This window comes from Pelobates fuscus, chromosome 2, assembly GCF_036172605.1.
Source record: "Pelobates fuscus isolate aPelFus1 chromosome 2, aPelFus1.pri, whole genome shotgun sequence".
Lineage (NCBI taxonomy): Eukaryota > Metazoa > Chordata > Amphibia > Anura > Pelobatidae > Pelobates > Pelobates fuscus.
In genome coordinates, this window is record NC_086318.1 from 174,983,002 (window position 1) to 175,010,151 (window position 27,150).

Genomic DNA, 27,150 nt, shown 5'->3' on the forward strand with positions numbered 1-27,150 from the left:
CATGCACTATATTGGTTAGACAGATGGAGGTTACTGGAACTGTGAGAGGTGACATCATATTTATCTGCATCCTCCATTAGTGTGACATGTATGAGGGACCACTTTCAAAAATGTTCTGTGTATGTCCATGAGATACAGACTCTGCTTCCTGATATTCCAGTTTTGCAACCAAATATTTATGTTTAATGCATGTTTTGAACATTGTCTCATCTCACCCAGCAACCACTTGTGAACAACTCCAAAGACACTGTATATAATCAGTCTCAGATACAGTTGTGCTGTAAAGTTTGCACACCCTGGCAGAAATTGTGACATTTTGGCATTGATTTTGAAAACATGACTGACCATGCAAGCAAATGTATTTAATTGAAGGATAGTGATTATATGAAGCCATTCATTATCACATAGTTGTTTGGTTACTTTTTAAATCATAATGATAACAGAAATCATCCAAATAGGCCTAATCAAAAGTTTACATACTCTTGAATGTAAACTTTTCTTACAGACACACAAGATGACACACACAAGTTAAAATGGCAATTAGTGTCTTTGTATAAATAGTCAATAAGATTGTTAACTCTCGCGTGGATGCACTGAGCAGGCTAGATACTGAGCCATGGGGAGCAGAAAAGAACTGTCAAAAAACCTGCATAACAAGGTAATGGAACGTTATAAATATGGAAAAGGATATAAATAGATATCCAAAGCCTTGAAAATGCCAGTCAGTACTGTTCAATCACTCATTAAGAAGTGGAATTTTTGGGAGGCGGAGCTTGCCAGCACTGTGGAGCAGATGCCATCTCTTTGTGCTCTGGCAAGTCAAATGATAATCTGCAGCAAATTGGCCAAACCAGGGGCCATCCAAACCCAGCGATACCACCCTTAGCTTGGGGAACTGGTCCACTCTTATCAATGCCCTTCTTTCTGCCGCCGAATATGGTCAAATCTAAGCGCAGGTCTGGGGCCTACAAAGCACGGGCCTATACCAGCTGAGACGTGCTTCTCGGTGAAACCGAGGTCCCACTACAACATCTACAGAGCCCCACAGCCACTCCGGCAGACATGAGGTGCAACAGCAAAATCCCTCACATGGGGATGTCCCAGACTCTTGGGACATAAGCACCATGCTACAGAAACAGGTGCCAAACAATAATTCTCTCAATCAAAATGATTGGGGGATTCGTTTAACGAAAAGTGTGAGTGACACAAGCATTGACTTTTTAGATCTTAATATTTATGTTTGTGACGGTGTTTTAGCCACTCGCACTTTTTTTAAACAAGTCGATATTAACAGCTATATTGAGGTTGACAGCTGCCACCACAAACCCTGGCTGGCAAATGTCCCCAGGGGGCAATTCCTTAGGATACGCAGGAACTGCACAAAGCAACAAGACTTTGCAAACCAGGCCTGCCTGTTAAAGAAACAATTTATACAAAAAGGATATGATAAGACAGTTCTTGATACTCAGATCCAAGAAATATCTGCATTAAATAGGTCCCCCCTTCTGAAGTATAAGAAAAAATGTGATGTGCCAACTGATAGGAGAGAACAGATCCCTTTTATTTTTGACTACTCCAGCAATGTTGGGATGATCAAAAAGATTATTAACAAAAATTGGAACATCCTATGCCAGGATGAGGAAATACATGACTTTTTAGGTCCAAAACCCAGATTTATTTTTAGAGGAGCGAGTAATTTTAAGCAAATTTTAACCAGAAGCTTTTTAGAACCTACACCTCAAAATGATAGTAATTTTTTAACTAATTGGTCAAAAACGCAACAAGGTTTTTATCACTGTGGGATGTGCAATGCGTGTAAGAGCACAGATAAAAAAGAAAAACATGTAATGGCTTTTAAATCTTTTAGCACTAAAAAAGAATTTAAAATTAAACCTATGATCACATGTCACTCAAAAAATTTAATATACCTACTAAACTGCACATGTGGCCTTCAATACGTGGGTAAAACATCGAGGCCACTAAAAGTACGGATAAGTGAACATGTTAGAAATATTAAAAAAGGTTTTATAAGCCACAGCGTATCTAAGCACTTTTTAGAGAAACACAGCTCAGACCCTAGCTTTTTAAACTGTTTTGCTATAGACAAAATGAATTCCCACTGGAGAGGAGGGGATCTCCCTAAAAAATTAAGTACCCAAGAAGTAAAGTGGATCTTTGAAATACGCACCTTATCTCCTTTGGGTCTCAACATCGATTTTGAGATTAATAGCATTTTATGATAGGGAATATATGTACACATATATTTTATATACATCTCTTATATATATCTTGTCTTCAAAATGGCACTTTTAGATAGAGGGGGTAATATCCTTGTAATGGTGGCATTTCCTAATATTAAGAATCTCCTTGGGATATGTTTACTCATCCTATTGTTTATTATTTATTTTTTAAAATGCTCCACTAATGTCCAACATAAATGCCTTCCCTTCTTTTTCCAACACTAATATGTTTTTTCCCTTCCTTTTAACGTTTGTCCTCCTATTTATGTGCAATATGAACTACTGGCATTTTGCCCTTCTTAATGATGGACATTTATGCGCCGAAAGTGATTGGAAGATCACGATAGACCGGAAAAACTATAACCGGAAGTGACGTATCGGACCGCATCACGACGTCACTAAAGGAAATGACGCGGCGAAAAGAGGACCGTAAAGATTGCTAATTGGAGTCACACGGACTGATATAGCTCAATGTAATATCGGACATGTTGGGGGGGGCTGGGGATAGAGGTACACAGACGGAAATGTAGCCATATTGAGTGTGGCATAACACTTCCGGCTGTGACCATATTTGGACATGGGTGGGAACATATTCACAGATGTGTAGTATCATTAAGGTAATTAATTGATTGTTTGGTATATATTAGGACTTTTGAGCCCATTGTAAAACCAGATGCACTTGAGAAAGACCTACTGAAAGGTTGAAACGCGTTGTGCTGCTCATATATATATATATTTTTTACTGTGTATATATATATATTTTGTATTTTAAAATAATTTTTGGAATAAAACACTTTTAACTACATACCTGCCTTGGACTTTTTGGAGCATCACTGCAAGCTACCAGTTCCAAGTTCCTGTGGATGTACACATTTTTCCAATACTGGATATCTCAAGAGTGAGATGAAAAGCGTTATAAGTCTAGAGCCAACTTTAAATGGGCTCTGAAAATTTGATGATATACATCACTTTTAAAACATTAATTGTTTTTTACAGTTTACACTATGTGTATTTTATTTACCTGTATATAGGTGATACATACTGTTTGTAGTGTGAACATACAAGAATACCCTGTGTAAGAGGTAAAACTCACACTTGTCTTTTCTGTGTGCGCAAATCACTTTATTTTTCAGAATTTATCACATTTTAGTGTAAGTGGTGACATTACACTTCGGTGGTTTTGCTGCACCGGATTTTATTAGCTTAGCGCCATTTGTGTCCTTTTTCTGTTTTAGATTTTTTAAATCTAAGCGCAGGTCTGGGGCCTACAAAGCACGGGCCTATACCAGCTGAGACGTGCTTCTCGGTGAAACCGAGGTCCCACTACAACATCTACAGAGCCCCACAGCCACTCCGGCAGACATGAGGTGCAACAGCAAAATCCCTCACATGGGGATGTCCCAGACTCTTGGGACATAAGCACCATGCTACAGAAACAGGTGCCAAACAATATGGCTGCCAGAGAGAACGCGGGCATGGCGACCCCCTCAGACAAGACGGAACACAAGGTTACACAGGCCACACTGGAGCTGGATAGCACAGCCGCCACACACCTTGGGATCTACAAACCCACTTGCTTGACATACAAGAATTACTGGCAGCTGATATAGCGGCTGTTAAAAAAGGACGTTCGGCAGGTCACAAACTGCATCAGTGCCACGGAGGATGACATACAGGACATCCGCACAGAGATGTCCAACATGAAAGACTCCCTGAGCAAACTTCAGTCCACTCACCAGGTACTAGCCTCGTAATTTTCAGCACTAGAAGACTGCCACAGGCGGAACAATGTCAAGATCCGCGGGGTCCCTGACACATTTACTGCTGAGGAATTGCCCCACTACCGGCGACGTTTAGTGGCCTCGGTACTACTGCCCTCAGTGGCTAGAAAATTCACTATAGACGGGGCATATAGACTGCCTGGCACCACCAAGATGCCAACAGCTGCCCCCAGGGACATTATCCTCTGCTGTGTGTCACACCAGGACAAAGAGCACTTGCTGACAGCTCTGAGGGGCAAAACCCCATACACATTTGAGAACTCCCAGCTCACGGTCTACCAAGACCTCACAAGAGCCACCCGGCAATGGCGTAGATACCTACAGCCCATCACACTACAGCTACGCGCAGCTGGGATTGCGTACAGATGGGGGACCCCAGGAACCCTGCTGGTGTCACACAAAAGGACCACGCACAAGCGTGGAATTGTCTCCGAAGAACTGGGAATACCTATGCCTACCGCTACACCACCTGGGCTGCCGAACTCTAGAGGCTGGGATCCGGCTGGGATGGTGTGGTTGTTTCAAGGAGCATAACACAACGATACTTGAAGAAAAATTAGCTGCATAGTCGAGTTGTCAGAAAAAAGCCATTACTGTGCCAATGCCACGAAAAGCCTGGTTACAATATGCCCGACAACACCTTGACATGCCTCACAGCTTCTGGCACACTGTAATTTGAAATGACGAGACCGAAATAGAGCTTTGTGGTCACAACCATAAGCGCTATGTTTAGAGAGGGTCAACAAAGTATATTGTGAAAAGAATACCATCCCCACTGTGAAGCATAGTGGTGGCTCACTGATGTATTTGGGGTGTGTGAGGTCGAAAGGCTTGGGGAATCTTGTGAAAATTGATGGCAAGATGAATGCAACATGTTACCAGAAACTACTGGCAGACAATTTGCATTCTTCTGCATTAAGGCTGCACATGGGACACTTTTGGACTTTCCAGCATAACAAGGACCCTAAGAACAATGCCTAGTTGACCCTCCAGTGGTTACAGCAAAAAAGGTGAAGGTTCTAGGGTGGACATCCCTGTCTCCTGACCTTAATATCATCGAGCCACTCTGGAGTGATCACAAACGTCCGTTTGGTCACAACCATAAGCGCTATGTTTAGAGAGGGTCAACAAAGTATATTGTGAAAAGAATACCATCCCCACTGTGAAGCATAGTGGTGGCTCACTGATGTATTTGGGGTGTGTGAGGTCTAAAGGCTTGGGGAATCTTGTGAAAATTGATGGCAAGATGAATGCAACATGTTACCAGAAACTACTGGCAGACAATTTGCATTCTTCTGCATTAAGGCTGCACATGGGACACTTTTGGACTTTCCAGCATAACAAGCACCCTAAGAACAATGCCTAGTTGACCCTCCAGTGGTTACAGCAAAAAAGGTGAAGGTTCTAGGGTGGACATCCCTGTCTCCTGACCTTAATATCATCGAGCCACTCTGGAGGGATCACAAACGTCCGTTTCCTACAAGCCGACCAAAGACTTTGCATGACCTGGAGGCATTTTGCCAAGATGAATGGGCAACTATATCACCTGCAAGAATTAAGGGCCCCACAGACAACTATTACAAATGACTGTACGCTGTCATTGACGAAATACACAGTATTAAGAACTAAGGTTATGCAGACTTTTGAACAAGTGTCATTTAATTTTATTTTTTTTGCCGTGTTTTGTTTTATAATTGTGCCATTCTGTTATAACATACAAATGAATTTGAATCCCATAAGAAATAAAAGAAATGTGTTTTGCCTGCTCACTCATGTGTTTTTTTTTTTAAATTGTATATATATTACCAATTCCGCAAGAGTATGCAAACTTTTGAGCACAACTGTACATCAGGACATTTTAACAAAATCCGGGTTGGCCACTCCACGCCTAAGACCAAATGCATACAGTGCTGGGCTAAGCAAAAGCCATGCACAATCCATTTTGCTGCCTCGGTCCTGCAGCATTTTGTTAACAGACATCCCAATTCATCTCAATCAGTCGATGAATGGAGCTGTGTGGCTGTGACCAGAACCCCTACGCTAGTGGCAAAGGTTTAATTGTCTTCCTGTGGTGCTTTAGCAGTAGATTTAAATCACTGTAGCAGGTTATATTTTTTACCCACTATTATTTAGAATAATAAACACCTAAGCTTCATCAAATATAATACTAATGTTATACAACCTTGGAACATCTTCTCTTCCCACATAAAACAACCCCTGTTTAAACTTACATATTTCATATTACTTCACATTCTGATAAAGTTAGGGTCAAAACAATGTTAATGTAAATATGCAAAATGCATATAATTCAAAAGAAAAATAGTTGGCTTGGATGACATATTGTTTAAATGTATGAAACTGAACTATAATTAGGCAAAGTGAAAAGGCTATTTTTGGACTAACTATGCAAATCTGACAGCATGTTGGTGCCTTGTTCCAAAGCTAAATCTGTTAAGATAAAAAAAAAATACATTTAATAACACCTGTTTGTATAATTTGTGAATTTGTTTTTTATAATATATTGAATCTACCTACAATGTTATAATGGAGTAGCTTGTCATTTTTTTTTCAATTAGGAAAATTACTATAAAAACAAATATATGTCTACTATATCTCATGTTAAAAAAGTGTATCCAATTTATGAACTTGACATAAATTAATAAATTATTCAACTGGCTTGAAAACGGCAGCTGGACCTCCTCAACTTAAAGGATCACTATAGGGTCAGAAACACAAACATGTATTCCTAACCCTATAGTGTTAAAACCCACATCTAGCCCCCCTGGGCCCCTCATGCCCCCATAAATATAGCAACATCTTACTGTATTCAAGCCAGAGCTGTAACTCTGCATTTTGTTTGCCTCAGAAAAAAAACAAGCAGTCTGCTGACATCATCAGAAGTGGTGGCCTGATCCAATCACAATGCTTCCCCATAAGATTGGCTGAGACTGACAAAGAGGCAGATCAGGGGCAGAGCCAGCATGATTCAAACACAACCCTGGCCAATCAGCATCTCCTCATAGAGATAAATTGAATCAATGAATCTCTATGAGGAAAGTTCAGTGTCTGCATGCAGAGGGAGGAGATACTGAATGTTTCAATGCATTTTAGGCAGCCATGACACAGGAAGGATCTCTAACAGCTATCTGAGGAGTGGCCAGTGAAGTTATCACTAGGCTGTAATGTAAACACTGCATTTTCTCTGAAAAGATAGTGCTTACAGCAAAAAGCCTGAAGGTAATGATTCTACTCACCAGAACAAATTCAATAAGCTGTAGTTGTTCTGGTGACTATAGTGTCCCTTTAAGTCTGTCCGGCTATCTATATCTGAGTGAGTCCATGTTTTACAGTTGGCTTTGTTGTTAAATTTGAATTGTAGATTACTAAATAATTAAATCATTATTATTAAGGGTATTTTAAATTATAAAAAAAAAAACATCTGAATTGGAAGTTTCCTCCAACTCAACTATCTATCCAGCTTGGACATTTAGGCCAAAGTCTCCTCAGATATTAGAGAACCTGTCAGTTGTCCAAGTTTTCCAATTGAGCAAATAACCATAATTCAGTGGTTTGTGTATTTTACTTTTGTGGTATGGTTTTAGTGGGCAGATGTGTGTAAGATTTGGTGTTTAATATGAGTTCTGTTTGTTTCTTGCACCTATGACTCTATGAGAGTTGTTGTCCTATTTTTTTCTGTGGCAATGAATGAGACTCATTATTTTTATGGCAGGCTATTAGCATCCTTCTGTGTTTTACTGCATGGCTGTGTGTGAACCTGTTTATATAAAATGGTTGTCAGTGGCTATATTTTTTACAGGTTGGCAGGTTTTACAGGTTTTACAGTTTTTTAAAAGTAGGTCTGCATTCTATTGGCTGTCTGTTAGAAGACCTGTACATTTTACTGGGTTGTTGTGTGTGAGTATGTTTGATTTTATTGTGGATGCCATTAGCTCTATTTGCTTAATTTGTGAAAGATTGTGTATTAAAATGCTAAACAGAACAAAATCTGACTTAATCTCATGACCAATACCTTAACAAAATTACACATAAGTAGCGGCAGGACAATACCCAGTGGGCCACCTACCAATTATAGCCCTTAGCTGAAAAAAAGATAGCTGTCTGAAGTTTAGGAAAGGAATTGCTGTTTTATTTGCTCTTTCAAATGTAATTGCTTAATTTCCTTTACAATTAATAAATTTACACATAACACATTACAATATTGTCCTTTTCTAGTATTTAAAAAATCTGGCAATTTATATTTCTGAGTATAGTTTGAAAATTGATTTTATTATTGTATGTTATTATAAAAATGTGTAGCGCATAACAAATGTGTAGAAATATTTATGCTGCTATTACTAATATAAAACCCACTGAATACATATGTATGTAAATGTGTGTGTGTGTGTGTGTGTGTGTGTGCATATATATATATATATATATATATATATATATACATATATATATATATATATATATATATATATATATATATGTGTGTGTGTGTGTGTGTGTTCCACTAGTTGGAAAAGGCAGAACTGAAAGGCAGCATGAGGGCACTAATCCTAGCAGCACAGGAACAGGGCACAGAAACAGGCACTCAGCACCAGATTAATTGAATCGAGGGTCTCCCACACCATGCATGATCCAGACTGTGCAAGGAGACCCCTGAGACAATCTGGCACATAATAGCTGGGTGCAAGATGTTAACAGGAACAACTTATACTGAGAGACACAATCAAGTTGCTGGGATTGTGTACCAAAACATATGTACAGAATATGGGCTGGACCTGCCCAGGTCCACGTGGGAGATGCCACAAATGGTAGTTGAGAATGACAGGCCAGGGAACCTGTGGAACTTTCAGATCCAGACAGCCATGCAATTATTGGCCAGCCAACCTGACATCATGGTGGTAGACAAGGAACAGAATGCTGCTATTGTGGTGAATGTTACAATACCATGCGACTAACATCAGGAAGAAGGAACATGAGAATGTGGACAAATAACAAGTACAGAAAGATGATCTTGAAAGGATGTGAAAAGTGAATGCAGTAGTAGCCCCAGTTGTGATAGGAACACTCGGGGCAGTGACCGCCAAGTTGGGGAAGTGGTTTCAACAGATTCCAGTTGAGACAACTGAGATCGCTGTCCAAAACAAAGTAGAGAATGCAGGGAGGGCTTAAATAGCCCAAAAACTCATGTGATTGGCCTGCATCTGTCCTATGATGCAGAAAAGTGTACTGGCAATGTTGCAGAAATGCCGCAGGTACACGTGCAAATGTTTGAGTAATTATCCGGATATTATCACATTATTTATGAAACAGTTTTTATGTCTTTTAACAAGAAAAAAAGGACATTTAAAAAAAATAGTTATTGCAAACCTACTATGGTATCCTATACTACTACCAAGAACTGAACATAGCACATAGGTGCAACCATAGAGTAGCACATTAAGATTCACACTTCTTTTATTCCATATTCTTGAGTACACTACAAACATGGCAGAGGTGCCGCAATGAGTGTGCATTTGTAACTACTTAGATTTCTGTTTATGCCTAGTACACTAATATATATATATATATATATATATATATATATATATATATATATATATATATATATATATATATATATGTTATATTAGTTACTTTCAGTGCTACACTAAATTATAATTGTCAAGTTTTAGACTGCATAGAACATTCTTACATTCTTTATGGAGTTGGTGAATTTATGGCATATTCATACATTTAGGAAAAATAAGAAATTAATTATAAGCAAAAAATGCTTGAATGGAGTTATTATTGCTTTTCATATGATAACAAAAACTCACATAAAGTGGCAGGAAAGCAATAGAAAAATAATGTGAATTTGTTTTATTCATATGTATTTTTTCCTAGTTGTTTATTATATTTTTAGCAATATCTACACATTGGAAAGGCATCATACATGTCATAGACTTAGCTATGATATTCATCTTTGTTTGCTTTCTAGATATTTGAAAAACAAAGGGGCCAAATGACTGGCAAGGGGCCAGTATAACACATGGGCATAATCATAATCTGCCAACAGAAATTGTTTGTAGGTATTGAGGCCAGCTGGCATAAACATATATCAGTCAGTCCTACAGAGGATGGATTAGGATAGCAACATGTGGTAATAGGTTCTAAGTTTTATTTCAGGTTACAAAATAGCAGCTGTACTGACTCCATTTACAGCCTAAGAAATAGGGATATGCTTTACTCTTCATATTATAAAATAGTCTTGTACCTTCTCGGTGTGTATGCATAAATTCCACACTGTTAACATTATGTGCAAATAAAGCATTTATTATGTGTTTATTATAGGATGTGATAGAAAACCGTAATACCATTTTGTGCTTTATTGTTGTATTGAACTTTTATGGTATTTCGCAATACTTTTCTGCTTGTTGGCAATTATTCAACTGAATTCAAATGAATGATGGTGAAATGTACACCAGACTTTGTTACATCCCCAAAATACTAAAAATAAACAAAGATAAAAAAGTAGACTTTCTAAGCACTTTCTCATCTATGGCACTATCTTGGAAATGCAAGGAGGAGGGAAAAAAGAGTTTATTGTACACATGAAAGCAAACAAGATAAAAAAGCTATTTTCTAGCTAATTTTCTTAAAGTACTGTTGTTATCTCTTGAGATTTCAATGTGTTGTGACATATTAACAGGGTTCCCAACTGTTAGGGGTGTTAAAAACTGTTGCAATATCTGAAGCTTACTAAAGCCTCAATGTAGTGTATTTATACGGTTCATTTACAAAGTATTCAGACCCCTTAATTGTTTTCTAAATTTTATATGTTTGAGTCTTATGCTGCAGTTAATGTTATTATATTTGTTTCACTTTAACCTACATTCAATACTTCATAACAGCAAAGCAAATAAAAGATTTCTGACACCATTGCAAATTTATTAAAGAGAAAAAAAAACTGAAATATAACATTAACGTGTATTCAGTTGCTACAGTTAATTTGTATAATTTGTTTTTACATCAACCTACACTCAAAACCCCATGATGACAAAGCAAAGTTTAAGATTTTTGACATGGTTGCAAACATATAAAACAGAAAAAAATAAAATATCACATTGATATCAGTATTAATGCCTTTAACTCAGCACTGAGTTGAAGCAGCTTTGGCAGCGACTACAGCCTCAAGTCTTTTTTGGCATGATGAGACAAGCTTTGCACACCAAGATTTGGGTGATTTTTGCCATTCATCTCTGCAGATACTCTCAAGCTCTGTGGGGTTGGACATACAGCCAGTTTTAGTTCTGTCCAGAGATGTTTAAATGTGTTCAAGTCCGAGTACCAACTGGATCACTCAAAGACATTAACAGAGTTATCACTAAACCACTCTGGCATTGTCTTGGCTGTATGCTTATGCTCATTGTCCCAATGAAAGGAGAACCTTCAACCCTAATTCATCTTGACCTCTCTGCTGCCTTTGACAACATTGATCATGCTCTCCTTCTTCAAACTCTTCAATCACTTGTTCTCTGTGACTTATCTCTCCCAACGCTCATTCAGTGTCACCTTTTCTAATGATACCTCCTCCCCTCGTCCTGTCTTGGTTGGAGTCCCCCAAGGCTCTGTCCTTGGTCCCCTTCTATCTTTTTTTATACTGGCTCTCTTGGCAAACTTATTACCTTTTTTCGATTCCACTACCACCAGTATGCTGATGACACCAAGATATATCTCTGCTCCTGGACCTCTCCCCTGTCGTCCTGCAATGTGTCACTTCTTGCTTTTCTTCCATCTCTGACTGGATGTCCTCCCGCTTTTTGAAACTCAATCTCTCTAAAACTAAGCTCCATGTCTTTCCTCCTCCTAATAATGGTCCTCCTCTTTCGCTCTGCCTTCAAGTTAGTGGTATCTACATAAGTTCATCCTTGCAAGCGCACTGTCTTGGCGTCATACTTGACTCTGGCCTCACCTTTGAGCCTCACATCCAGTATGTTGCCAAATCCTGTAGATTCCATCTTAAAAAATATAGCCCTCATCCGCCCTTTTCTTACGCAAGATGTTACCAAGGAGCTTGTCCATACTCTAGTAATTTCCCACATGGATTATTATAACCCTCTCCTGATTGGTCTTCCCAAAAGTTGTATTGCCACTCTACAGTCTGTAATGAATGCTACCGCCAGACTGATTTTCCTCTCTAGTCGATCCTCTCACACCTCACACCTCTGTCAGTCCTTACATTGGCTTCCTGCATCCTATAGGAGTCAATTGAAAGTGCTAACCCATACCTATAAAGCACTGAACAATTCTAGCCCCTCTTATATCTCTTCACTGATCCATAGGTATGCCCCTTCTTGGTCTCCCCACTCTGCCCGTGACCTTCTCCTATCCACTGCTCGCACCCATACGGCCAACTCACGCGTGCAGGACTTCTCACGGGTGGCTCCCTTCCTGTGGAATAGCCTGCCTACTGCCATCAGACTCTCCCCTATTCTTCAATCATTTAAGAAGTGCCTTAAAACCCATCTCTTTAGGAAAGCTTATGGCCTCCCAGAGTAACCTCTACCTTACATACCTGTCTCTTGCTCTCTCCTAAAGGGTAGTACTCTACTCTCTCCTCCAGCTCTGCTTCACTCTCACCTTATTTGATTGCTAATTCCTGTCCTAATGTGTTTTATACCCCACCTCCTATAGACTGTAAGCTCATGTTGATGCCCTTAAATCTATAGAGCAAGTTTTAATTAAGGATACCTCTCTATTTTGTTGCATTCAGCTTTCCCTCAACCATGACCTGTCTCCCAATGCATTATGCTACCACCATCTTGCTTAACCGTTGGGTTAATATTGCACAGGTAATTAAAATATCAAAACATATATAATATATAAAATATAGCAATATATCAAAAAAATGTAAATATATAAAATAATATTTAAAAAGTTTTTCATATTGTAAAATCATGTGAAAAGTTTATCCAAAAATGATTTTAAACTATTCAAATCATTTGAAAATCTTATCCATAACTATATTAAATTGAGGCCTAACATTTTAGAATGATATTTTCAATATGTTAAAATATCAAAACACTCCATGGATTTTAATGTTTTAATTTTATTTATTATGTGTATTTTGATTTACTGCAATATATATTGATACACTTTATATTTACTCCATGAACTCTATGTGTTGCTCCTTCATGTTACCAAAATGGGATAGTGCTACCCATATTAGTATTATGTGTATGTCCACTCTCAAAAGGTGAGCTGATGCCTGTGCTGTGATTCTAGTATACAGATATTTAAAGTTTTGCACTATAGGAGTCTCTGTTCTGTTTTATACTTATGGGTCTGTGTTGTGATATTGATGGAAGCAGGTTGTGTGTTGCCTTGAAGAGCTGATCTTTTGTTGGCTCTTTCCCATGTGAGTGTACTATTCTCATGATCCACATGCTTTTTACCATTTATATTCTTTTCCTTTTTTCCTTTTTTTTTTTATGCTTTTACTTTATCCATATCTCTAGATAAGTTTAATTTTAGCACTTAGCTCTCATGGGATTTGTTTTGATAGTATATATTGTTTGTATTATGTTCTGTTTGGTACGATGCATTGGGAAAGTCCAGACAATTGTTGCAGCAGTTGTTCACATTATTTATTCACATTATTTTACATGGGATGGTATTTTGCATGTGATGAGTGGTGTCTGGTTTCCTCTAGGCATGATCCTTTGAGTTGAGGCTAAACAGTTCAATCTTTATTTTATTATATCAGAGAATTTTGTTCCTTGTATTGTTTGTGTTACATTGCATTTGGTGTGGTGCATTGGGAAAACGCACAGAACTTTTGTAGAAGTTGTTCAGATTATTTATTCACATTATCTCACCTTTAAACACATTTTTTTTACAATCACACACAATTTTTTTAACACAATAAATTATTGTGTAACTATCATAATTATACAATAAATCACCATTGTTAACAGTTAATTTACAGATAGAAAGGTAGATAGATAGACAGACAGACAAACAGACAAACAGACAAACAGACAAACAGACAAACAGACAGGTAGATAGGAAGATAGGTAGATAGGTAGATAGATAGATAGATAGATAGATATTGCAAGTATCGTTTTAGTTAACTCTAATTCCTCAATCTCCTCTCCAACTAAATCTAGGTAGCAACATCTTGCAACACTTTTTTATATTACTCTGTCAGGATAAGAGAATATCTCTCAAGCTAATTAGATAATATATTATCATCCTATAATGTTGAGCCCAAAAATATAAAAAATAGACCACCAAGTTACCAATTCATGCATAAATAATCTCATATTTTTTCATACTGAAATAAAGTGTCATTGCGCATCCTACATAGTCTAGTATACACTAGATACATAATTCTAAATATTCTCTGATAATCTGATTCAGCATGGCGTTACAATTCTTAATCTCACAATGTTTAATTTCTGATTTTCAGTTGATGGACTATGGCAAGAATGGAGTTCATGGAGCCAGTGCTCAGTGACCTGTTCCAATGGTACACAGAAACGGCAGAGGGAATGCTCTCCAGCATCACATGGTGGTTCTGATTGCAAAGGGCCTTACAGTGAAACTCGAGAATGTCATAATCAGGAATGTACAGGTAAATGTTTGGTCAGTCTTTAATAAATGCCATTTCTTTAGGGAATGTTATGAAAACCATTATATTACCTCATGTAGTTTTTATAGACATAAAGGGAATATGATTGTGGGGATGTATCACTTTAATAGGTTTTCATAACACAAGTTATTGTATTTTTATGACTACAATGATACCATCAATTTTAATGCGTGAAACATTTTGATATTACTGAAAAGGTACAATATGAGGCTGATGCAACAAATAATCTGCTCTGAGTATACTGCATCAATAAATGTATCCATTTAGCATAGAATTTGATGAAAGCAACTCTTTAAGCTTTTTGCAATTATTTTATTAAATGGGTATCTCTTCCATGGTTTATGGCTATACTCTGTAACAATTTGGAGATGGAAACGTATCATTTACATGAACTCTTTGTATGCTTTATGTTGTTGTCAGATTTCTATTTACATAATTATAAAATAGACATCCTCATTCCCGAGGGTCATTATTATTGAAATTAATTATGATGCAGGCGTTAACATGCATTTTATATCGCGGAAACATTATGTTGTCAGAAAACAAGACAAATGCACATTAGTGAGTGATAACCAAAAGCACAGCCGACCTTTGTGTGACCTGTGAGGCTATTAACAATGAAAATATGTGTATATTGCTTCACCGGTTTACGAGGCTTATTAAAAGTCAGCTAGGTTATGCTCTAGAGATTTTTTTTTTTGCTAATAATTAGTAAGATCCCCATAACTGTTGTTCCCCTTTCGATATCAACAGCTCCAGTATTGTTGTTGTTGTTGTTGTTCAAATTAGATCATGATCTCCTCAATTCTGTTTTTTTTTTGTCAAAGGTCACCTTATATTTTCTTGTTAACATTAACTTGAAAGTATTGCTTTAGAAAGATAGATAGATAGATAGATAGATAGATAGATAGATAGAAAGATACAGAGAGATAGGTAGGTAGGTAGATAGATGGATAGATATTGCAAGTATCATTTTAGTTATGTCTAATTGCTCAGTCACCTCTCCATCGAAATCTATGTAGCAAAATCTTGTAACACTTCTTTATAATACTCTGTCAGTATAAGAAACACTCATTGGGTTATTCTCACATGTTTAAAACACATGAAACAGGTAATAATTGTTTAAAAAAGTTTTAGTCTGCAAGCTGCCCTCAAACAATCATTCACATGGCTATCAACAATGATATCAGCAACAACCTTGTGACTATGCATGTAAGACATACAACATCAAGGGTATTCCCTACATAGACAAATAGATTCCATCCCGGTTCATGAAAATATACATTCTATGAAGCACTTTAAAGTAGATACCTTTTCTGTCACAGAGTTGTGATGATATCTGCATGTAAATAGGTATAACTTTTGCATTTCATGTTCATGTCAACACTATTTTACTTTCAATTTTATTTTTAGTTATTCTTAATGTATTATTGATATTTGTGAGGATTGAGCATGACTATAAATTTAGCAAGAATACATGGAATAGATTTACCTATTTAATTGACATTTTATTTTTAGCATTTTAGTTCATATTTTAGGACTTTGATTAATTCATCAATAAATAATGAACAAGTATTTATAGTCATTGTATAGGGTTCACTTAGAAATCTTAATTTCTGCATTAAGCACTTGATTACAATAAAATCTTTGAGGTAAGGTAATTTCATCATTTATGGTGACCTTAATTGTGTTCCAGATCCATCCATGGGCATATAACTCAATACATCTGGGAAACCTATCAAGAAACAAATTTTGTCCCGTAAGGGATTCTTAGAAAATATGTCAAAATATGAACTATAAGACAGACAGAGAGATCTCTAACAAAGAGAAGTACAATTCTTGAAATCAGCAAGTATGATGATGTTCATTCAATAAAATGCTTCTCATATAAAGGCACTGAGGACACATGGTACATATGTGGAAACAAACCCTGATTGCAAATTTAGGGTTTCTCAACATGAACTTGTAAATCCAATGCGTCTCATAGAAAAGTACTGGTTGTACACAGCATTTCTATGTGACAGCAACTAGAATGTGTGGAAAGTGCAAAATGTAAACACTGTCATTTATAAGAAATGGCTTATTTTCAACTGCAAAACTGCAGTTATGCCCCAAAATCACTTAATTAAGGAGTGACTGTATTGTTTAGAATGTTTATTTAAATAACTGTAGAAAAACATGCATCAGTAGTTACAGTTTCTGTTTTACTATATAATACTTTCAATGTACAACTAGGCAGAATACCCCAAAGGATTGTTACACATTTTACTTTATTACATCCCTTATGGCACTGTATAATGCATATAATAACAACAGTAACCTTAAAAAATGTATTCAATTTAGACATGTATACATTTTAGTCTTAACACATATTTTATAATTCAAGATATATAAATGTAATCACCCACAAGATCAATCAGCCATTAGAGTTGAACAGATGAGAATTGCAAATTCAGCCACATATAAGACCTATACAAACTTTGCAAGTGAATGCAATACAATAATCTAAATGCCATTAAAGGAAAATAAAGTTGCTATGGTGCCAGAAGGTTCCTGGGCAGAAGGTTCCAGCTTACCTCCAGGGGTTTAACCCTGAATTCTTCTGTTCTGGTGATCTCATCCCCCTCCACATCAGTCGTCAGAGTGTGAAGGGTTGAAACAGAAAGTGTTGGACTTGTTGCCACTGATCAGTAGCTCACCATTTACGAAAAACTTGAGAACAACTTGAGAAAAATATTTACATTGCTTAATTTGTCAGCAGCCCACACATTTTTTGATTGACATCTAGTTTAGTTTGCTTTCCCACATTGCAAATACACTGTAAGTCTAAACAATATGAATAGGTTTTATAGTACAATGTGTATACTTTCCTGTTCTTTATTATATTTATATGTGGACTGGGGTTATGATAAATGAGCAACTTATCTTTTACTTTTAATGTGCAGTCTTACCTTGTAATTTGCTTAGTCTCAAATATATGTCAAATAAATTAATTATTTTTCTATATATCACTCCTCGTTCTATTGAAGTCGACTGTCACACAGCCCTTCAATTCAGTTTCCACATACTCACCAGTCCTACTTTGTAATACCAGTCAGTCATAGATTCCAATAGGTTACTCTTTAGGAAGTTGTATATGACATAGGAGTCTACACTGGGTTTTTGGTGTATGGAACAATGCATGTTATAACAATATGCATTAAATCTTGATTTTGAATTAGTGCAATGGAGCCTCCTCTGCTTGCTCTATTAAGAGTAATTTAAAATAGTGTTGATTTGTCTGATTTATTGGTGTTATCTTTGAGCTTTATTTAGGGTGAGTAATGTAGTCACAAACCACAACTACAGAAGGATGCGTGCACAGTTTACATTTAAACTCCAAAGTGTGTTGTTTGTGAGTATATCTGTCCAAAAATTAATCAGCTATAGTTAATTCTACATATAGTACGTTTGTGCTAGATTTACAGGTCAAGTGCACTTAATTCTTGTACTCCATGGTCTTAAAGCTCCAGCTATCATTATCCACTACCAGCATATCATAGTAGTTACAGTATTTCACAAAAAGAAACAAGATCACCACCATATTACTGTAAGGGAGGTTTAGAAACTCCATATGCCCCAAATTACCATGGTGGGGAAATATCTGCTAAATGTTTAAAACTTGCTTTGAAGCAACTTTGCTTTGAAGCAATCACATTGGGATTTCTGCTGCTAAAAACTGGACCAAATTTGGACATTGGCAAATAGGGTGAACAATGTCTGAAGTTTGCAGTCTTAATGGATCCCATATCTATTCTGACTTTAGTGAATATTGGTGAAATGGATAATATAATGTGATAAGTTAGGTCAAAACAGATGTTTTAATGTTTTTAGCTTTTTTTTTTTTTCAACGACTAGATTTTGTGCCTAAATTTTGAAAAATGTGTTTTGAAATATCAGTTTTCAATTAAGTAAAATCAACACAATAAACCTAATTTCGATTTTCATTTGATAACTATTTATATAGGGCTTATTTGTCTATCCACTTTGCCTGCCTTTATTGTGATTTTCTCTATCTGATTAGCTATTATTGTTATTTTGTCTACCTCTCTGTTTTTTTATAAGTATCCACTGCCCTTGTGGATGCTGTACCTGCTGGTAATGCCTCTTCTTGATTGGCTACTTTTACATCATAATTTTCTCTGATATTGCTTTTCTGGCTGTTTGTTTATATTGCTATTTTCTTTCTCTAGTTAGCTATTTTTAGCTCAGGACTTATTTGAGTGTGTGGTAGGTATGGGTAGATACTTAACCTACATATGTGATCCAGTCAGTAGATGACAGGTAAATAGTGATGTCCCGAATGTCTCGCTGGCGGATAGTTCCTGGCGAACATATGCAATGTTCGGTCTGCCCCCTATTACTGTTTTTTTTTAAAAAAGGGTCCCCCCTCCCTGAGCGGGTGGAGGCCCTAAAGTAAAAAAAGGGGGGAGGACCTATTGTCCTCCCCCTGGCCCCCACCCCTGAGCGGTGGGTGGGGGCCCTAAACACAAATTGGGGGGGACCTAATGTCCTCCCCCCTGGCCCCCACCCCTGAGCGGTGGGTGGGGGCCCTAAATACAAATTGGGGTGGGGGACCTATTGTCCTCCCCCGCGGCCCCCACCCCTGAGCGGCGGGTTGGGGTCCTAAATACCAATGGGGGGGACCTATTGTCCACCCCCCTGGCCCCAACCCCTGAGCGGTGGGTGGGGGCCCTAAATACAAATTAGGGTGGGGGACCTATTGTCCTCCCCCGCGGCCCTCACCCCTGAGCGGCGGGTGGGGGCCCTAAATACCAATAGGGGGAGGGGACCTATTGTCCTCCCCCCTGGCCCCCACCCCTAAGCGGTGGTGGGGGCCCTAAATACCAATAGGGGGGGACCTATTGTCCTCCCCCCGGCCCCCACCCCTGAGCGGCGGGTGGGGGCCCTAAATAACAATTGGGCGGGGGGACCTATTGTCCTCCCCTCCGGCCCCCACCCCTGAGAGGCGGGTGGGGGGCCTAAAAAAAATGTCCCCCCCAGGTGACTAGGGGTCCCCAATCCCCTAGTCACCCCCTCCCCCCCAAAAAAAATGATCCCCCTACCTACCCCCCTCACCCTAAAAATAATGAGGGCGGGACATTTAACTAAGAACCTGTAAAAAAAAAAAAAAAATAACTTACCATTCGATGCTTTCTTTCTTCTAAAATCTTCTTTTTTCAGCCCCCAAAAAGGCCAAATAAATATCCATAATAACCGCTGCAATAAAAAGAAAAAACAAGTGCTAAAAAAAATAATCCATCTTCACACGGCGAGGGCTCCGTGCGCAGACTGAGCTCTGCAGGGCGGGGGAAGGCTTATAAAGCCTTGCCCCGCCCTGCAATTAGGTTCAGAGCACTCTGATTGGTGGGTTTAAGCCATCCAATCAGATTGCTTTGACAGGTAAATGAAGAGACTGACAGGTAAGTCTCTACATTTACCTGTCACAGCACTCTGATTGGTGGATTAAGTACAGCGGAATATTCACTAAATACAAAACATTGTTATACAGGGGAATTTTCACTAAATGCCAAACATTGTTATACAGGGGAATATTCACTAAATACCAAACATTGTTATACAGGGGAATATTCACTAAATGCCAAACATTGTTATACAGGGGAATATTCACTAAAGGCCAAACATTGTTATACAGGGGAATATTCACTAAATACCAACCATTGTTATACAGGGGAATATTCACTAAATGCCAAACATTGTTATACAGGGGAATATTCACTAAATACCAAACATTGTTATACAGGTGAATATTCACTAAATGCCAAATATTGTTATACAGGTGAATATTCACTAAATACCAAACATTGTTACATAGGGGAATATTTACTAAATGCTAAACATTGTTATACAGGGGAATATTCACTAAATACCAAACATTGTTTTACAGGGGAATTTTCACTAAATGCCAAAAATTGTTATACAGGGGAATATTCACTAAATACCAAACATTGTTATATAGGGGAATATTCACTAAATGCCAAACATTGTTATATAGGGGAATATTCACTAAATGCCAAACATTGTTATACAGGGGAATATTCACTAAATACCAAACATTGTTAAACAGGGGAATATTCACTAAATGCCAAACATTGTTATACAGGGGAATATTCACTAAATACCAAACATTGTTATACAGGGGAATATTCACTAAATGCCAAACATTGTTATATAGGGGAATATTCACTAAATGCCAAACATTGTTATATAGGGGAATATTCACTAAATGCCAAACATTGTTATATAGGGGAATATTCACTAAATACCAAACATTGTTAAACAGGGGAATATTCACTAAATGCCAAACATTGTTATACAGGGGAATATTCACTAAATACCAAACATTGTTATACAGGGGAATATTCACTAAATGCCAAACATTGTTATATAAGGGAATATTCACTAAATACCAAACATTGTTATACAGGGGAATATTCACTAAATGCCAAACATTGTTATACAGGGGAATATTCACTAAATGCCAAACATTGTTATATAGGGGAATATTCACTAAATGCCAAACATTGTTATACAGGGGAATATTTACTAAATGCTAAACATTGTTATACAGGGGAATATTCACTAAATACCAAACATTGTTATATAGGGGAATATTCACTAAATGCCAAACATTGTTATACAGGGGAATATTCACTAAATGCCAAACATTGTTATATAGGGGAATATTCACTAAATACCAAACATTGTTAAACAGGGGAATATTCACTAAATGCCAAACATTGTTATACAGGGGAATATTCACTAAATACCAAACATTGTTATACAGGGGAATATTCACTAAATGCCAAACATTGTTATATAAGGGAATATTCACTAAATACCAAACATTGTTATACAGGGGAATATTCACTAAATGCCAAACATTGTTATACAGGGGAATATTCACTAAATGCCAAACATTGTTATATAGGGGAATATTCACTAAATGCCAAACATTGTTATACAGGGGAATATTCACTAAATACCAAACATTGTTATACAGGGGAATATTCACGAAATGCCAAACATTGTTATATAAGGGAATATTCACTAAATACCAAACATTGTTATACAGGGGAATATTCACTAGATGCCAAACATTGTTATACAGGGGAATATTCACTAAATGCCAAACATTGTTATATAGGGGAATATTCACTAAATACCAAACATTGTTATACAGGGAATATTCACTAAATACCAAACATTGTTATATAGGGGAATATTCACTAAATGCCAAACATTGTTACATAGGGGAATATTCACTAAATTCCAAACATTGTTATATAGAGGAATATTCACTAAATACCAAACATCGTTATACAGGGGAATATATAGGGGAATATTCACTAAATGCCAAACATTGTTATACAGGGGAATATTCACTAAATGCCAAACATTGTTATACAGGGGAATATTCACTAAATGCCAAACATTGTTATATAGGGGAATATTCACTAAATGCCAAACATTGTTATACAGGGGAATATTCACTAAATAACAAACATTGTTATACAGGGGAATATTCACTAAATGCCAAACATTGTTATATAAGGGAATATTCACTAAATACCAAACATTGTTATACAGGGGAATATTCACTAAATGCCAAACATTGTTATACAGGGGAATATTCACTAAATGCCAAACATTGTTATATAGGGGAATATTCACTAAATGCCAAACATTGTTATATAGGGGAATATTCACTAAATGCCAAACATTGTTATACAGGGGAATATTCACTAAATGCCAAACATTGTTATACAGGGGAATATTCACTAAATGCCAAACATTGTTATATAGGGGAATATTCACTAAATACCAAACATTGTTATACAGGGAATATTCACTAAATACCAAACATTGTTATATAGGGGAATATTCACTAAATGCCAAACATTGTTATACAGGGGAATATTCACTAAATGCCAAACATTGTTATATAGGGGAATATTCACTAAATACCAAACATTGTTATACAGGGAATATTCACTAAATACCAAACATTGTTATATAGGGGAATATTCACTAAATGCCAAACATTGTTATACAGCGGAATATTCGCTAAATACCAAACGTTGTTATACAGGGGAATATTCACTAATTGCCAAACATTGTTATACAGGGGAATATTCACTAAATGCCAAACATTGTTATACAGGGGAATATTCACTAAATGCCAAACATTGTTATACAGGGGAATATTTACTAAATGCTAAACATTGTTATATAGGGGAATATTCACTAAATGCCAAACATTGTTATACAGGGGAATATTCACTAAATGCCAAACATTGTTTTATATTGGAATATTCACTAAATACCAAACATTGTTATATAGGGGAATATTCACTAAATGCCAAACATTGTTACATAGGGGAATATTCACTAAATTCCAAACATTGTTATATAGAGGAATATTCACTAAATACCAAACATCGTTATACAGGGGAATATTCACTAAATGCCAAACATTGTTATACAGCGGAATATTCGCTAAATACCAAACGTTGTTATACAGGGGAATATTCACTAATTGCCAAACATTGTTATACAGGGGAATATTCACTAAATGCCAAACATTGTTATACAGGGGAATATTCACTAAATACCAAACCTTGTTATACAGGGGAATATTCACTAAATGCCAAACATTGTTATACAGGGGAATATTCACTAAATGCCAAACATTGTTATATAGGGGAATATTCACTAAATGCCAAACATTGTTATATAGGGGAATATTCACTAAATGCCAAACATTGTTATACAGGGGAATATTCACTAAATGCCAAACATTGTTATACAGGGGAATATTCACTAAATGCCAAACATTGTTTTATATTGGAATATTCACTAAATACCAAACATTGTTATACAGGGGAATATTCACTAAATACCAAACATTGTTATACAGGGAATATTCACTAAATACCAAACATTGTTATATAGGGGAATATTCACTAAATGCCAAACATTGTTATACAGGGGAATATTCACTAAATGCCAAACATTGTTATACAGGGGAATATTCACTAAATGCCAAACATTGTTTTATATTGGAATATTCACTAAATACCAAACATTGTTATATAGGGGAATATTCACTAAATGCCAAACATTGTTACATAGGGGAATATTCACTAAATTCCAAACATTGTTATATAGGGGAATATTCACTAAATACCAAACATCGTTATACAGGGGAATATATAGGGGAATATTCACTAAATGCCAAACATTGTTATACAGCGGAATATTCGCTAAATACCAAACGTTGTTATACAGGGGAATATTCACTAATTGCCAAACATTGTTATACAGGGGAATATTCACTAAATGCCAAACATTGTTATACAGGGGAATATTCACTAAATGCCAAACATTGTTATACAGGGGAATATTCACTAAATACCAAACATTGTTATACAGGGGAATATTCACTAAATGCCAAACATTGTTATACAGGGGAATATTCACTAAATGCCAAACATTGTTATATAGGGGAATATTCACTAAATGCCAAACATTGTTATACAGGGGAATATTCACTAAATGCCAAACATTGTTATACAGGGGAATATTCACTAAATGCCAAACATTGTTATATAGGGGAATATTCACTAAATACCAAACATTGTTATACAGGGGAATATTCACTAAATGCCAAACATTGTTATACAGGGGAATATTCACTAAATGCCAAACATTGTTATATAGGGGAATATTCACTAAATACCAAACATTGTTATACAGGGAATATTCACTAAATACCAAACATTGTTATATAGGGGAATATTCACTAAATGCCAAACATTGTTATACAGGGGAATATTCACTAAATACCAAACATTGTTATACAGGGAATATTCACTAAATACCAAACATTGTTATATAGGGGAATATTCACTAAATGCCAAACATTGTTATACAGCGGAATATTCGCTAAATACCAAACGTTGTTATACAGGGGAATATTCACTAATTGCCAAACATTGTTATACAGGGGAATATTCACTAAATGCCAAACATTGTTATACAGGGGAATATTCACTAAATGCCAAACATTGTTATACAGGGGAATATTCACTAAATGCCAAACATTGTTTTATATTGGAATATTCACTAAATACCAAACATTGTTATATAGGGGAATATTCACTAAATGCCAAACATTGTTACATAGGGGAATATTCACTAAATTCCAAACATTGTTATATAGAGGAATATTCACTAAATACCAAACATCGTTATACAGGGGAATATATAGGGGAATATTCACTAAATACCAAACATTGTTATACAATGGCTGGTTTAGGCCAATCAGAGTGCTCTTTGTCATTTTACACAGCTGTGTAAAAACTTTCCCACGCTGTGTAAAATTACACAGAGCATTGTGATTGGATGGATTTCAAGCCTACCAATCAGAGTGCTCTTTGTCATTTTACACAGCGTGGGAAAATTCCAAAGAACTTTCCCACGCTGTGTAAAATGACACAGAGCACTGTGATTGGATGGTTTTCAAGCCATCCAACCACAGTGCTCTGGGTCATTTTACACAGCGTGGGAAAATTCCAAAGAACTTTCCCACGCTGTGTAAAATGACAAAGAGCACTCCGATTGGCTTAAACCCACCAATCAGAGTGTTCTTAGCCTAATTGCAGGGCGGGGTAAGGATTTATAAGCCTTCTCCCACCCTGTGTAGCTCAGTTTGCACGGAGCCCTCCATGGGTGAAGATGGATTATTTTATTGCGCTCGGGTTTTTTCTTTTTCGGCAGGTTTTTTTGCGCTCGGGTTTTTTATTTTATTTTAAGTTCGTCGGGTATGATGGCTTTTCATGATAGCCTTTTTCTGGCTGGAAAACGAAGATTTTAGAAAAAAGAAGACGTCAAATGGTAAGTTTAACTTTTTTTTACAGGTTAGTTATTTTATTCCCCCCTCACTATTTTTGGGTGAGGGGGGTAGGTAGGGGATAGCTTGTATTTGGGTGGGGGCTCAGGGGTGGGGGCCAGGGGGAGGACAGTAGGTCCCCCTTCTCTTTATTTAGGGCCCCCACCCACCACTCAGGGGTGGGGGCCGGGGGGGACAGTAGGTTCCCCCCCCCTTATTGTTTTTTAGGGCTTTTTTGTGGGTTTTAAAATTCGCCTGCCTATTGAAGTCTATGGCGGTTCGCCGGGTTCGCCCGTTCGTGAACATTTCGGAAGTTTGCGTTCGCCGTTCACGAAACGAAAATTTTATGTTCGCTACATCACTACAGGTAAATAATTAAATTGGTTCCATATTGCTCCATTCAATACTACAATAATTTGTTGTTTCAGAAACTAGAGGAAATTCCACAGTTAATTCATGCCATAAATAATATAATGTATTAGAGAATTCATTTAAATAAACAATATTTCTTAAAATGTGATTTTATTTATTTATTTTAACCCTCCTGTAGGGAAAATCATTGTAACTTTACAAATTTAATGATATTTAATTCATAAAAATGTGAATAGATTAATGAATAGATGAATAGATTATTTAAGAAATAACACCTTCTACTGTCTTATTAATTATTTACCTGCATATTTTATTATCATGCAGAAATTCTTATTCATTATGTGTGTTCAAAACATATAAATGTTGAAAGTCTTTTTTTTTTTAAAGTACTTTTATTAATACTACGCACATAAACACAGTCTTATATTTACACATACAATGACGGCTTCTCAATGTATTTTTTCTTGCAGCTAATGGGCAGTGGAATCAATGGGGCCATTGGAGTGGTTGTTCACGATCATGTGATGGTGGTTGGGAAAAACGAACAAGAACGTGCCAAGGGGCCGCCACTGCTGGACATCAATGTGAGGGATCTGGCGAGGATACTAGGAGATGTAATGAACAGAGGTGTCCCGGTGAGTGTAATTAAAAATCCATATAATTGTTAGTTTAAACAAATGTTCAAATAATTATTTACACCATTTATTGTGAAGCTAATAACTTTTGAGAGAGACTGTATGAGACTGCTACTTTTTATGTATTCTAATACATTGTGAATGTTCAAGTAGGACGTATTCTGAATATATCAATGTAGTAGATGTTGTCCTCTAATATGTTACAAGGAGCCCTTAGAGAGCTTGAGCAAGTCATGTCCCATGCATGTGTTCAGGAGAAAAAATATTGCTCACTAGTAAGGCATATGGTAGATAATTTGTCACGCATCATCTTGGCTGGATTAGATGTTTAAATGTAGAGGTGGTCAAAAGGTAGAACCCACTACAGACTGTACCCCACATTTTTGTAGGATGACCGCTTCCATTACATTTTGCCAATCTTAAGGTATTTGGAAATTGAGTTTTATGACAAATATAAATGACTAATTATCATTATAATTTTAAAGACAGATGATAAATTATAGCAAGATAAAAAGCTGCAATC

At 36.7% G+C, this 27,150-nt stretch overlaps 1 protein-coding gene across 6 annotated transcripts in view; it reads left to right on the forward strand.

Moving 5' to 3' along the window:
- The window catches only part of ADGRB3 (adhesion G protein-coupled receptor B3), an 880,860-nt gene that overhangs the window by 374,600 nt on the left and 479,110 nt on the right, over positions 1–27,150 (forward strand). For all 6 annotated transcript variants that reach the window (XM_063442965.1, XM_063442970.1, XM_063442966.1 and 3 more), the window contains 2 exons: positions 14,484–14,648; positions 26,463–26,627. In XM_063442965.1, the coding sequence (XP_063299035.1) occupies positions 14,484–14,648; positions 26,463–26,627 (330 nt within the window). The remainder of the gene's footprint in view (positions 1–14,483; positions 14,649–26,462; positions 26,628–27,150) is intronic.